This window comes from Entelurus aequoreus, linkage group LG14, assembly GCF_033978785.1.
Source record: "Entelurus aequoreus isolate RoL-2023_Sb linkage group LG14, RoL_Eaeq_v1.1, whole genome shotgun sequence".
NCBI classification, from domain to species: Eukaryota; Metazoa; Chordata; class Actinopteri; order Syngnathiformes; family Syngnathidae; genus Entelurus; species Entelurus aequoreus.
The window spans coordinates 52,897,705-52,914,110 of NC_084744.1; the positions used below are offsets into that span (position 1 = coordinate 52,897,705).

The 16,406-nt window shown below is 34.9% G+C and overlaps 1 protein-coding gene and 1 long non-coding RNA gene across 2 annotated transcripts in view; one reads left to right on the top strand and one right to left on the bottom strand.

Moving 5' to 3' along the window:
- The first annotated feature begins 22 nt into the window (after positions 1-22).
- LOC133665030 (uncharacterized) lies at positions 23-15,345 on the top strand. Its single transcript, XR_009828677.1, has 3 exons — positions 23-49; positions 14,479-14,575; positions 14,965-15,345. It is a non-coding gene; the product is annotated as an uncharacterized LOC133665030 (long non-coding RNA).
- sar1b (secretion associated, Ras related GTPase 1B) overlaps positions 1,800-16,406 on the bottom strand; it is a 37,491-nt gene continuing 22,884 nt past the window's right edge. The window contains exons 3-7 of the mRNA XM_062070181.1: positions 10,945-11,064; positions 10,809-10,874; positions 8,008-8,111; positions 2,658-2,789; positions 1,800-2,578 (exon numbers count right to left, since the gene is read on the bottom strand). Of these exons, the coding sequence (XP_061926165.1) occupies positions 2,462-2,578; positions 2,658-2,789; positions 8,008-8,111; positions 10,809-10,874; positions 10,945-11,064 (539 nt within the window). The 3' untranslated portion in view covers positions 1,800-2,461. The remainder of the gene's footprint in view (positions 2,579-2,657; positions 2,790-8,007; positions 8,112-10,808; positions 10,875-10,944; positions 11,065-16,406) is intronic.

The window sequence follows — 16,406 nt, forward strand, 5'->3', positions numbered from 1 at the left end:
ATGATTTTGATTAGCACGCTGTGTCGGCCAACACCGGAAGCTCCAAATTGTGAGTTCAGATATTTTATTTTTTCACGTTTAATACGTTTTTTGCCATTTTAATTTTGACAGTACCGAATAATATATGTTTTAATTGTTTAAATGTGCCAGAGACGATCGTGATTTAGGGCTATATAAGTCAACTTTGACTGATTGACAAAATAACCCGTTTTGTACACGGTTGGTGTACAATGCCCAGTAGTGCGTAAATGTGTACTTTACTTGTACAATAATCAAAAAATACACGAAAAGCACTTAATTTAATGTCAATAAATGTTTGATATTTTATTCAAATTGATTAAATAATTGGCTTGTCAAATTGGTGCTGACAATCAAGCGTCGTCGTGTACCGCCCTCTAGTGGCCAGATCAGGTACAACGTAGATTTTAGCACCGCTTTGTGGCAATAGGCTGTCATTGCATGTGGCTTAACAAATCGCTTTGAATTATTTTCACATTTTTCAAGTAAAGCCAACATAATTTTAATCGTTAAAACAGCATAAACGTATTTATACGTCCCGATGCTTTAGTTTAGTTAACGAATCATCCCGAGGAACAAGTTTGTGTGCAACTTCCGGTTTAGCTGTTAAGAACTATGTTTAAATGGCGTCATTAATATGATTGTTAAGAAAATATAAAACATTGATATGATCTTATTCACTCCTTAGTGATGTAAAGGTAAACAAGTGTGTTATGAACCAGGTGTGTTATGGACACAGGTGTGTTGTGAACCAGGTGTGCTATGGGCACAGGTATGTTGTAAACAGAGGTGTGCTATGAACACACGCATGCTGTGAAAATACAATATTAAAATTGTTGTATTTTTTTAACAAATTAAAATTTATTTTGAAAGAGTAAAAGTCCTACTTTTGTTAAATTGATTAGTTTGTATACAACTTAAAAAGGTAAGTGCTACCTGATCAAGGTGTTGATTACCGGTAGATATGAATGGCTTTTTTGCCGATATCCGGATATTGTCCAACTCTTAATTACCGATACCGATATCAACCGATACAGATATATACAGTCGTGGAATGAACACATTATGCCTAATTTGGACAACCAGGTATGGTGAAGATAAGGTCCTTTTTTTTTAAATTAATAAAATAATTAAGATAAATAAATAAAAAATTATTGATTAAAAAATAAAGTAAAACAATATAAAACAGTTACATAGAAACTAGTAATTAATGAAAATTAGTAAAATTAACTGTTAAAGGTTAGTACTATTAGTGGACCAGCAGCACGCACAATCATGTGTGCTTACGGACTGTATCCCTTGCAGACTGTATTGATATATATTGATATATAATGTAGGAACCAGAATATTAATAACAGAAAGAAACAACCCTTTTGTGTGAATGAGTGTAAATGGGGGAGAGAGGTTTTTTGGGTTGGTGCCGTAATTTTAAGTGTATATTGTGTTTTTTGTGTTGATTTAATAAAACATGTAAAAAAATAAAAAAAATAAAAACGATACCGATAATTTCCGATATTACATTTTTTTTTAAAGCATTTATCGGCCGATATCGGACATCTCTAGTTTAGAGTATTACAGTATTCCTGTGATATAAAGACGATGAAGTACATACAGTATTATTTCATAAAGCCAGCGTGCAGAAAAAAAAACTCAAGGTAAAAAAAAAAAAGCTTTTTAAAAAAAAAAAAATCTAATTAATTGAATGCAAGCATTAAACGCTGTGGCGCCACCTGGTGGCAGCTGAAGGAGTGCGCAGCAGGTAAAAAGGAGAGGTGTTGGGATTCATGTGAAAGTCTGTAATTCATTGCAAACATTTTATTCTTATTGTTACACGTTTATATCGCACTGACCTACTTTTATGCTGGAATGAAGGACACAAAAGGACAGAAAGTGTGTGTATTATTCATACCATTTCAACAAAAACTGTCATTAAGTCAATTTTGGCATCTTCATCCCTCTGCTACTCCGCAAACATGATAATCATATGGAAAAGAAGAAGGCATGCATAAAAGTATCCACGTATCATACATTAGTATTTATTATTGGTCCTTTGACTTGCTAATGTGGGCATGGCTTCTAATGTGGACATGGTTATGCTAACTGTCATGTCCAGACATTTATTAGTTATGGATTTCCTGCTATTGTGTCATAAAAGGGAATACAATCTTCGACCCTTGAAGATGGTTCAAAAGCGTCAACAGGTGGCAGCAGAGGACAAACACGCCTTCTGACATTTGCTCTAGCAGAGAGAAGAATGAGGCGTGTGTGTGTGTGTGTGTGTGTGTATGTGTGTGTGTGTGTGTGTATGTGCAGAACCAAATGTTCGACCAATAAAAGTCTATTGGGTTCGAGTTGTACTGGTTTCTGTGGAGGCGGTGGTACTAAACATGAGGCCCGAGTATGATGAGGGGTGTGCTGTGGCGCCCTCTGGTGGTGGTGGTCGCTAGTCGATGTACTGGGACAGCCAGCGGAATCCCTCGCCGTAGCCTTGCCTCTTGAGCACGCTGCACATGAACACCTCCAGTGGTCTGGTGTTCAGCTCCTTCATGGGAATGTTGCCCTGCAGCACAAGACGGGACAAAAGGTGCTCAAACACACGAGAAAAAAACCAAAAAAAGGTCCGTGAGAGTCTTCCTCACCTTGCCCGTGGTCTGGCCGTAAAGTCCGAACATTTCTCTCAGTCTCTCCTCACTGATGGCCTCTGCTCGGTCGATCTTGTTGCCCAGGATCAGGATGGGAACGTTCCCGATTGTCTCATCCGTCATCAGCGCCTGACAACAAACATTTATTGTTACTTACAGTGCCGTACGCTTATGTACTCAACTGCAGAGAGCACCAGACATCTCTTAAGTCATCCATACGGACTGTACACTGGCCGAGAGTTAGTGGGTCTCTTGGTTGCTTTGTTGGGTCTGCTCCTGTCTCTGGCCATGCGGACAATGGCGTGGAACACCACAGTGTATATGTTGTTGTTTTTACTTTTGTAGCTGTGTGTAGAAATGTCTGGTTGCATCAGCTCTGCTCTTTTAATGTCTTTAATGTCCTTTTGTGTTCTTTAATATTTCCCTCTTACACATATGCTTGTGTGCTATGGCTATGAGTTTCCCCCCCCCCTTGGCCTCAGTCTGGACCCCCTCTCCAGAGGCCCAGGCTTAGACTGAATTAGATGATGTATTTAAGTAAATACAGGATTGAAGGCAATGTAGTATGTTAATAAATATATGATTAAAGGCCTACTGAAACCCACTACTACCGACCACGCAGTCTGATAGTTTATATATCAATGATGAAATCTTAACATTATAACACATGCCAATACGGCCGGGTTAACTTATAAAGTGACATTTTAAATTTGCCGCTAAACTTCCGGTTCGAAACGCCTCTGAGGATGACGTATGCGCGTGACGTAGCCCGGGGAACACGGGTATGCCTTCCACATTGAAGCCAATACGAAAAAGCTCTGTTTTCATTTCATAATCCCACAGTATTCTGGACATCTGTGTTGCGTGAATCTGTTGCAATTATGTTCATTGCATTATGGAGAAAGAAGCTGAGCAAGCAAAGAAGAAAGTTGTCGGTGCGAAACGGACGTATTTTTCGAACGAAGTCAGCAACAACAGTACACAGCCGGCGCGTCTTTGTTTACATTCCCGAAAGATGCAGTCAAGATGGAAGAACTCGGATAACAGAGACTCTAACCAGGAGGACTTTTGACTTCGATACACAGACGCCTGTAGAGAACTGGGACAACACAGACTCTTACCAGGATTACTTTGATTTGGATGACAAAGACGCAGACGTGCTACTGTGAGTATGCAGCTTTGGCTTCTAAACATTTGATCGCTTGACCGTATGTGCGCAACTTTTTTTTTGCGTATGTACGTAACTTTTTAAAAATATATAAGCTTTATGAACCTTGGGTTAGGTGAACGGTCTTTTGGGCTGAGTGATTGTGTGTGTTGATCAGGTGTTTGAATTGTATTGGCGTGTTCTATGGAGCTAGGAGCTAGGAGTTAGCATAACAAAGACATAGGTGTTTTTATGCAGGATTAATTTGTGTCATATTAAATATAAGCCTGGTTGTGTTGTGGCTAATAGAGTAAATATATGTCTTGTGTTTATTTACTGTTTTAGTCATTCCCAGCTGAATATCAGGTACCGTGAGTATGCAGCCTTGGCTGCTAAACATTTGATAGCTTGACCGTATGTGCGCGTCACGTACGTAACTTTTTAAAAATATATAAGCTTTCTGAACATTGGGTTAGGTGAACTGTCTTTTGGGCTGAGTGATTGTGTGTGTTGATCAGGTGTTTGAATTGTATTGGCGTGTTCTATGGAGCTAGGAGCTAGCAGAGGAGCTAGGAGCTAGCATAACAAACACGTAGGTGTTTTTATGCAGGATTAATTTGTGGCATATTAAATATAAGCCTGGTTGTGTTGTGGCTAATAGAGTATATATATGTCTTGTGTTTATTTACTGTTGTAGTCATTCCCAGCTGAATATCAGGTCACCCCCGGCTCTCACAGCATCTTCCCTATCTGAATAGCTTCAACTCCCCACTAGTCCTTCACTTGCACTTTACTCATCCACAAATCTTTCATCCTCGCTCAAATTAATGGGGAAATTGTCGCTTTCTCGGTCCGAATCTCTCTCACTTCATGCGGCCATCATTGTAAACAATAGGGAACTTTGCGTATATGTTCAACTGACTACGTCACGCTACTTCCGGTAGGGGCAAGCCTTTTTTTATCAGATACCAAAAGTTGCGATCTTTATCGTCGTTGTTCTATACTAAATCCTTTCAGCAAAAATATGGCAATATCGCGAAATGATCAAGTATGACACACAGAATAGATCTGCTATCCCCGTTTAAATAAAAAAAAATTCATTTCAGTAGGCCTTTAAAGGTGATGTATGTAAGTAAATATATGATTGAAGGCGATGTAGTATGTTAGTAAATATATGATTAAAGGTGATGTATGTAAGTAAATATATGATTGAAGGTGATGTAGTATGTAAGTAAATATTAAAGGTGATGTAGTATGTAAGTAAATATATGATTGAAGGCGATGTAGTATGTAAGTAAATATGTGATTGAAGGCGATGTAGTATGTAAGTAAATATGTGATTAAAGGTGATGTAGTATGTAAGTAAATATATGATTTAAGGTGATGTAGTATGTAAGTAAATATGATTAAAGGTGATGTAGTAAATATATGATTGAAGGCAATGTAGTATGTAAGTAAATATATGATTAAAGGTGATGTAGTATGTAAGTAAATATGATTAAAGATAATGTATGTAAGTAAATATGATGGAAGATGTAGTATGTATGTAAATATATGATTGAAGGTGATGAAGTATGCAAGTAAATATGATTAAAGAAAATGTATGTAAGTAAATATGATTGAAGGCGATGTAGTATGTAAGTAAATATATGATTAAAGGTGATGTAGTATGTAAGTAAATATATGATTTAAGGTGATGTAGTATGTAAGTAAATATGATTAAAGGTGATGTAGTATGTAAGTAAATATATGATTTAAGGTGATGTAGTATGTAAGTAAATATGATTAAAGGTGATGTAGTATGTAAGTAAATATATGATTAAAGGTGACGTAGTATGTAAGTAAATATATGATTTAAGGTGATGTAGTATGTAAGTAAATATGATTAAAGGTGATGTAGTATGTAAGTAAATATATGATTGAAGGTGATGTAGTATGTAAGTAAATATGATTGAAGGCGATGTAGTATGTACCGGTAAGTAAATATGATTAAAGGTTATGTAGTATGTAAGTAAATATATGATTTAAGGTGATGTAGTATGTAAGTAAATATATGATTGAAGGCGATGTAGTATGTAAGTAAATATGATTAAAGGTGATGTAGTATGTAAGTAAATATATGATTAAAGGTGATGTAGTATGTAAGTAAATATATGATTGAAGGTAATGTAGTGTGTGTGTAAATGTATGATTAAAGATAATTTTAGTACGTACTTAAATCTATGATTGAAGGTGATATAGTATGTATGTAAATATGATTAAAGGTGATGTAGTATGCAAGTAAATATGATTAAATATAATGTATGCAAGTAAATATATGATTAAAGGTGATGTAGTATGCAAGTAAATATGTATTAAAGGTGATGTAGTATGCAAGTAAATATGATTAAAGATAATGCATGTAAGTAAATATATGATTGAAGGTGATGTAGTATGTATGTAAATATATGATTAAAGGTGATGTAGTATGCAAGTAAATATGATTAAAGGTGATGTAGTATGCAAGTAAATATGATTAAATATAATGTATGTAAGTAAATACATGGTTAAAGGTGATGTAGTATGCAAGTAAATATGATTAAAGATAATGTATGTAAGTAAATATATGATTGAAGGTAATGTAATGTGTGTGTAAATGTATGATTAAAGATAATTTAGTACGTATTTAAATATATGATTAAAGGTGATGTACTATTTACCTAAATACATGATTAAAGATGATGCAGTATGTATGTAAATATGATTGAAATTAATGCAGTATTTAAGTAAATATATGATTAAAGTTGACGTATGTAAATAAATCTATGATTGAAGGTGATGTAGTATGTAAGTAAATATATGATTGAAGGTGATGTAGTATGTAAGTAAATATATGATTAAAGGTGATGTAGTATGTAAGTAAATATATGATTAAAGATAATGTATTTAGTAAATATATGATTGAAGGTAATGTAGTGTGTGTGTGTAAATGTATGATTAAAGATAATTTAGTACATACTTAAATATATGATTGAAGGAAATATAGTATTTATGTAAATACATGATTGAAGATGATGTAGTATGTATGTAATTATATGATTGAAGGTAATGTAGTATGTAAATAAATCTATGATTGAAGGTGATGTAGTATGTAAGTAAATATGATTAAAGGTGATGTAGTATGCAAGTAAATATGATTAAAGATAATGTATGTAAGTAAATATATGATTGAAGGTGATGTAGTATTTACGTAAATACATGATTCAAGATGATGTAGTATGTATATAAATATATGATTGAAGGTGATGTAATATGTATGTAAATATATGACTGAAGGTGTTGTATTTAAGTAAATATATGATTGAAGGTGATGGAGTATGTAAATAAATAAATGATTGAAGGTGATGTAGCATTTACGTAAATACATGATTCAAGATGATGTAGTATGTATGTAAATATATAAATATGATTGAAGGTGATGTAATACGTATGTAAATATATGATTGAAGGTGATGGAGTATGTAAATAAATATATGATTGAAGGTAATAGAGTATGCAAGTAAATATATGATTGAAGGTAATGTATCTAAGTACATATAAGATTGAAGGCTAAGTAGTATGTAGGTAGATGTATGATTGAAGGCGATGTAGTATGTCAGTAAATATGATTGAAGATAATATACTATGTAAATATATGATTGAAAGCAACATAGCATGGAAGTAAATATGACTGAAGGTGATATATGTAAGTCAATATGATTGAAGATAATATAGTATGTATGTAAACATAACTGAAGGCGATGTAGTAAGTTAGTATATTATTGAAGAGAATATAGTATGTATGTGAAAATATGATTTAAGGCGATGTAGTATGTAAGTAAATATAATTGAAGGCGATGTAGTATCCAACTAAATGTAGTATGTAGCAATCGGAGGGTTGCTGGTTACTGGGGTTCAATCCCCACCTTCTACCATCCTAGTCACGTCCTTTGTGTCCTCGGGCAAGACACTTCACCCTTGCTCCTGATGGGTGCTGGTTAGCGCCATGCATAGCAGCTCCCGCCATCAGTGTGTGAATGTGTGTGTGAATGTGGAAATACTGTCAAAGCGCTTTGAGTACCTTGAAGGTAGAAAAGCGCTACAAGTATAACCCATTTATCATTTATGTAAATAAAGATGCAGTTGAATGATTGTCTTTCGATTAGTTTTGTTTGCACTCACATCAAGTTCTGTTTTTGACTCTCCTAATCTGGAGAAATCAGCACAATCCACCAGGAAGACGATGCCGTTTATGGCAGGGAGGTAGTTTTTCCACACTCTGCGTGCTGCGTGAAGAAGAGCAAAGTAGTACAGTACACAATATGAAATACACGTAAGTGTAGTGCACCATATTAGGGGTGCGCTACCATTGATCAATATATTGACAGATCGATTTATATTCCTAAATTTCAAATATATCCATCTGTGCTCGACAAGTTTGCCTTTTGGAAGATAGGTATCGAGCCAACATCGATTTAAAAGGGAATCGCTCCATTTTATCCACACTAGAAAAAGGAAAATATTGGGAATGGCAGACTTTATATGAAGTTTAGCACTTTTAATAATAAGGAAGTTAAACGTTAGGTCTGTGACTTCATCAAAACAAACATGGCAGATAGCTGCAGTGATCGAGAAAGGTCATAAATACAACTATCATAAATTACAACACAACTTTCAGCTGCAACACAATTGTAAAAGCCATAACAAATAAACACCACGACACATAAATAAAGCCACAGAAGAGGCGGCCGACATAACATAGCAAATTACTGTGACACACCAACTTCCGGAACACAACAACTGGCACCCAGATGAAAAGTCATTTCATAAGAAAGGAAGAAATAGAAGAGATGGATCAAGGAGAACTTAGTTTATCGGGTAAATGTACTGTATTTTTCGGATTATAAATCGCAGTTTTTTTTCATAGTTTGGATTTATACTCCGGAGCGACTTATGTGTGAAATTATTAACACATTACCTTAAAATATCAAATAATATTATTTATCTCATTCACGTAAGAGACTAGACGTATATCAGCAATCGTCACACACACACACACACACACACACACGTCAACCAATAAAAATTTGGCGGGGGCGGGTCATTGCAGAAGTGCCTTGTGAAAAAAAAGATGCTACCTGCTACTACTTCTGTACCTATGAAAATGTATCATTTCAACATTGGCGGTAACTTATAAAAACTGAGAAGGGCTGCACAAAAATGGCACGGAAAAGGAAATCATATACTGCAGGTTACAAGCTGGAAGTAGTGAAATATGCAGCTGTTGTTCACTATTCTTCATTTATTTTAAATTGCCTTTCAAATGTCTATTCTTGGTGTTGGATTTTATCAAATACATTTCCCCCAAAAATGCGACTTATATTTGTTTTTTTCCTTCTTTATTATTCATTTTCGGCTGGTGCGACTTATACTCCGGAGCGACTTATAATCCAAAAAATACGGTACTCTTGAAATGTTGGTTGGAAATTGTTTTGGGGCTTTTTCTCCACCGTCACCGGCATTTGAGTGACAGACATGTTGGCCAATCAGAATCTTTGAGCACCATGTTTGTTTGTCTCTCGTTTCAAACAGAGAGAAAGAGGTCTTACTCTCTGCATCTCTCTCAGCACCAGAGCGTCTTCATTTAACTGTAGAATTAACTGGACACAGTGAGCCCTCTTTTCACTCCTTCACAATCTTTTTCTCAGTGGGCGGGGAGCCAGTTCCAGGCACACAGGAAGTAGACAAACAGACACCCTACCTACTCGCAGATTTCCACAAAGTAACAAAAATTGGGATGAAAAAAATATGATTACAAAGCCAAAAGTCCTTTTGTGGAAATATTTCAGCTTCAAATTGGGTGAGCAATATGTTAAAGTTAAAGTTAAAGTACCAATGATTTGACCCATCACCCTTGATCACCCCCTGGGAGGTGAGGGGAGCAGTGAGCAGCAGCGGTGGCTGCACCCGGGAATCATTTTTGGTGATTTAGCCCCCAATTCCAACCCTTGATGCTGAGTGCCAAGCAGGGAGGTAATGGGTCCCATTTTTATAGTCTTTGGTATGACTCGGCTGGGGTTTGAACTTAAAACCTACCGATCTCAGGGCGGACATTCTAACCATTAGGCCACATGACTAGCGAGAATGCTGTGATCACGTGATGGCAAACACAAATACAACGTCCGACCTTTGAGTGAAACTTTTATTAATAGATAGCACAGTACAGTACATATTCCGTACAATTGACCACTAAATGGTAACACCCCAATAAGTTTTTCAACTTGTTTAAGTCGGGGTCCACGTTAATCAATTCATGATATCATGAATTGATTCCCCCATTTTTACAATGGGGGGAAAAATGCACTGAAATATGTTAATTATTTATTTAAGTTACATTTTTGCTTACAGAAATGAGTGAATTTAATTTGTTTAATTCTTTATTTAGTATAACAAAGTTATTCACCTTTCAACTACAGTACAAGGGTAAACAATTTTATAGTAATGAGAAATAAGTTCATTTCCTTACAAATGGTTACCTGCATTGTTATTATACATAATGATTAAATTACATCATAAACACTGTAGTTTTTATCGGTTATTTCTTCAGTTTAACAGCATGATGCAGACAAAAGCTCTGAGTCGGTCTGCATAAAGCCAAATATTTTTGTAAGTCAATTATTGCATATTGTTTTAATGTGTGGCACCTTGAGACAATAATATCTGGACAGTCTAAAAGTAACATGTCTACCTTCACTCATTATTTTTTGCAGTTTTATGCCTTTTTAAGGATAAAAAATATAAAGATCGCAAATCGAATCGCAATCTTGACAAAAAAAATAGCAATTATGTTTGTTTTCTCAAAATGGTGCAGCCCTAGTGCAAAATATAATATAAAGATGGGTACAGTGCAGAATATAAAATAAAGATGAGTACAGTGCAGAATATAAAATAAAGTTGAATAGGCAAATAAGATGAATACACACCTTGTGCGTGGCCTCCGAGGTCAAAGGTGGTAAAGGTCATGCCAGCGATGGTCAATTCTTCAGAAGCTGCATTAAAAAGACAACAGACATGTCATGGCCGAGTAGTGAGCACTAGGACAGACATGTAGCAACTTACTTGGATGTAAAGTGGGAACATGCTGTCCCAGTCGGTCGTCTTTGAGCATGTGCAGTAGCGTGGTTTTGCCGGCGTTGTCCAAACCCAGGAATACTAACTTGCCCGACTTCTTGTACAGTCCTGCAAGGAAAAGCACACCCAGCTCTGTAAAGTTGTATGACCCTTTCTCATTCTGGCTGGAAACATTGTTCCATTGTGCTGCAAAATAAAATAAAACATTTTGAAAGTGCAACTAGCGTCCGTCCTTCAGCTGCTAGGACAGAGTTACCATGCAGCAGGCGATGTGTCAGGAATGTTGCCACAATGTTGCCACAACGAGTTCAACACAGGCTGAGTTGTTGGTGAGGCACAAAGATTGTGTATTAGATGTGCAAGGTAGCACTCCTGTTTATTTTTGTTGGCCAAACTGTTGCATTGATGGTTGTTGAAGAACAAAGCTTGTTTATTTTGACTTTATTTTCATTTGCCAAAATGCTTTGTGTTTTATATTTATATCAAAAAGTAAACACCATGTTTTTTTTACATTACTTGTTTTTTTATTCCACAAAGTAATTACTTTAATAACCATTCATGTGACATAGCATTTTGCTAATGTTTTATGGTGTATAATTAACACCTATATGACATATTTCTGCTCAAACTCTCAATGGATCTGTCCAGATACAGCATGTACGTATATACACACATTAGTACCATATTTTTCGGAGTATAAGTCGCACCGGCCGAAAATGCATAATAAAGAAGGAAAAAAACATATAAGTCGAACTGGAGTATAAGTCGCATTTTTGGGGGAAATTTATTTGATAAAACCCAACACCAAGAATAGACATTTGAAAGGCAATTTAAAATAAATAAAGAATAGTGAACAACAGGCTGAATAAGTGTATGTTATATGAGGCATAAATAACCAACTGAGAACGTGCCTGGTATGTTAACGTAACATATTATGGTAAAAGTCATTCAAATAACTATAACATATAGAGCATGCTATACGTTTACCAAACAATCTGTCACTCCTAATCGCTAAATCCCATGAAATCTTATACGTCTAGTCTCTTACGTGAATGAGCTAAATAATATTATTTGATATTTTACGGTAATGTGTTAATCATTTCACACATAAGTCGCTCCTGAGTATAAGTCGCACCCCCGGCCAAACTATGAAAAAAACTGCGACTTATAGTCCGAAAAAATACGGTACATGTTAAATGTATGTACAAAACTTTAAAAATATCTCTATGAAAATGTAAAAATAGAGATAAAGGCGTCATGTAATGAAAAAGCTGATAATGAACAAAAACACAGATATGTGTCTTTAAATATACAGATAACGTTTATCTAGAGCATTTTTATTAGATATTATAAATTATGATGGCGTCGTGTTCACACCCCAACACTGTTTTACCAAACATAATGAATAATCCTGATTAATAATTGTGATTTCAATATTGATAAAAAATAATCTTAATTATTATTTTGCCCATAATCATGCAATTTCCACATTTGTTTTTATTTATTTATAGTATTTTGTTTCTGACATATTGCTTTGTTTATTATGCTTGCTTTCATATGCACGTTCAACGTTCTACTTGAGATTCGGGTTGTTCGGTATACCGGTACTAATAAAGTACTGCGATACTAATTGATTGAAATTGGTACTATACTCCCTTTGACATGTACCGGTACCGTTCTTTGATCTAAGTGCCGTTGTGCGGAGGTGACTACAGAGCCGAGGCGCATATTGTTGAGTGTGTCAAAACGCACACACAAAATGAATACAAACAATAACATCTTGGTGAGGAAGAATGGCAAAAACAGAAATTCTACTGGTTAATACAGAGGGTGCGTCTGTCTCCAATGTTGTCCACACCTGTCGCCAACTAAAAAAGTGTGCTCTTTAACACACGTCGAGACTCCACGGGAATGAAGTGAGGTTAAATGAAGTTGAACCAAAAGCCGTTTACTCCCAGGTGAAATCTCCGGAGCAAAGTCTGTGTAGTTTGTCCGCATTATTTGTAAGTCAAACGACGCTAGTGCGCATGCGCCAGCGCTGCTGTGACTATATTTCCAGGAAGTAATCAGTGTTGCCTAAATGCATTAATAAATGACGGTTTTTCGGTAATTAAAAATGTATTGCTAACCATCGGGAATTTTACAGCAGTTTATCATTATAACGTTTACCGTTACATACCTAATATATACACACACATACAGATATAGATATACACACACACGCACACACGCACACACACACACACACACACACACACACACACACACACACACACACACACACACACACACACACACACTCTTGTATTTCTTACCTTCTAGAAACCTCCGAAAAAGGCCTACCTCTTTAGAACCACCCTTTCCAGATAAATAAATATTTGTATTTAAAACATTAATAATATATACATACTATGTAAATATAAAAAAGGTAAGCTTTTAGTTAATTATTTTAATTTTTGGTTTGTAATTGGCTTTTAATCTTCATTATTTACTTCAAGTGATTACAGTATGTCTCTATACACATTTTTTTTAAATTAATTTTGGCCATTGGGGGCGCATTACACACACTTGTTATTTCATATGTTGACCAGAGGGGGAGCACTTTTAAAACCGACAGTCAATTTGAAAAATCCCTCCTTTTTGGGACCACCCTAATTTTGATAGATTTCACCACCAGGGGTGCAAATGAGATCTCTATTTTTGTTTTTTGTAATGTGCTTAAGGCCGATGACAAACGAGTCACGAACCACAGATGGCCCCTGTGCCGCACTTTGGGCAACCCAGCTGTAGAAGCTAATCGTTAATGGCCACCATAGTCTTAGTACCGTAGTGTATTTGTTCATCCAACGGTCACATATGGGTCGCGGGTTGTCTTACGTCGTAAAATCAGCTGTTCACCTGGCGTTTTTTTGGGGGGATGAATAGGGAAGTCCTTCTATAGCTGCCGTCTTGTTTTATCATATATTGCTGCCTTTGTACCTGTCAATGTTTACTTTTGTATGCACATTAAATCAACAAAAAATCCAGACTTTGGAGCAATGTTCACAGACTCTAGTATTTGGCTCTCTATTAGATGCAATGGTTTTCCGTATTGGAACCATGATTTTGGTCCTAACTTGTTCACCGGTCCTCATATGGAAGGTACTTTTCCTTGTTCATGCCTCAAGAAGGGTAGCAATACAAGAAAACACACACACACACACACACGGGATCCAACGGTAAACGATATAATGATAAACCGCGGTAAAATTCCGGACGGTTTGGTAATACCTTTTTCTTTTTTAATTATTGAAAACCCCCATTTTAGGCGACATTGCTCACTTCCTGAAAACGCTCCGGTACCTGCGCCTCCGAAGATGGCGCATGCGCACCAGCGCTTTTGGCAATGGCAGAAAACTACACACGGACGACGCTCTTGAGATTTTGCCCTCATAGTAAAAGGACATCTGAAGTCTGGACGTATTTTAGTTTGGTGAAGCATGCCAAGGGTAAAATAATTGAGGATAGTGACTCCATCACTAGAAAATGCAGGAAAAAAGTCCCTGTGAAGGCAGGCAACCCATCAAACATGTTGAGCCAACTCCGGAACCACCATCCACAACTCCACGTCGAGTGCAAGGTACGTCAACTTGTAGCTGAATGCGTGATGGTAAGTGTTTAAAAAAGAACATGTCATTGTTTGTCTGTCTAACCTTCTCATACTTACACTTAATTGTTACATAAAGCTACTTGGTAATGTGTGCTAATAGTGAGAGCGAGTTGTGTGTGCACACGACACACACTGTAGGAGAGCAAAATGTACTTCCGTTTGTGTTTTGTGCTGTTAATGACTGTTGCTACTTTACGTTACTTTTAAAACTTAGTGTTAAATACATTTCCTAGCAGAAACACTGCAATGTGTTTTTTTTACAGGTGTAGCATTAAGGTTTGTGTGTCAGTCAAGATGATTATAATAATAATTAGCATCTAATAAATATAATAATACATTTGTTTTTCCCTTATTTGCAGAGTGGGCGTGCAGCGGACAAGTTGGATGCCACAGTGACAGTACATCATCCTCTAACAACATCACACATAGAACACCTGATGCCTTCCAGAAGCAGCTGCTTAGGTTCCCTCGTCAAACATGGCAAAAGACCTCACTGCAGTGCTGTCATATTTCATTGCCAAACTTTCACATAGTTGAGAGGTTCTCTCTGACATGTGTAAGGCTAGACCTCTCATATATGAACACTATTGTTTTACACTAGGACAAAAAGTGCAGTTACATCTTATGGCCTTTATGTGCCATCTTGCACATTTATTTGTATTTATTTATGTAATTTAGTTTCTGCCATATTACTCTGTTAATAATGCTTATGTTGCTTTTATATGCACAGTTAATTTCTACTTGAGGTACATGTAACATTTATCTACAATAATGTTTCTTTTACAAAGTATATCAATTTGAATGTTTTATTTGTTTTGTAAATAAAACTTAGTTAAAAGATTTCAGTGTAAGTACTTTTTGAACATTTTGAACACATATACAGCGTAAATAATAATAACCGTAATAAGTTTGGTCACAATAACCGTGAGATATATATATATATATATATATACACACACATAGTATATATATCTATATATATATATATATATATATATATATATATATATATATATATATATATATATATATATATATATATATATATATATATATATATATATAGATATATATAGTTATCGAAATATATATATATATCTATATATATATATATATATATATATATATATAGATATATATATATATATATATATATAGATATATATATATCTATATATATATATATATATATATATATATATATATATATATATATATATATATATATAGATAACATTATCTATAGATCGATCGATAGATAATCTATTAGGGCTGCGAATCTTTGGGTGTCCCACGTTTCGATTCAATATCGATTCTCGGGGTCACGATTCAATTATAAATCGATTTTTTTATATATATATATATATATATATATATATATATATATATATATATATATATATATATAGATATATATAGTTATCGAAATATATATATATATCTATATATATATATATATATATATATATATATATATATATATATATATATATATATATATATATATATATATATATATATATATATATATATATATATATATATATATATATATATATATATATATATAGATAACATTATCTATAGATCGATCGATAGATAATCTATTAGGGCTGCGAATCTTTGGGTGTCCCACGTTTCGATTCAATATCGATTCTCGGGGTCACGATTCAATTATAAATCGATTTTTTCGATTCTCGATTCAAAAACTATATTTTTCTGATTCAAAACAATTCTCTATTCATTCAATGCATAGGATTTCAGCAGGATCTACCCCAGTCTAGGTCCTAGAGGCCCAGTG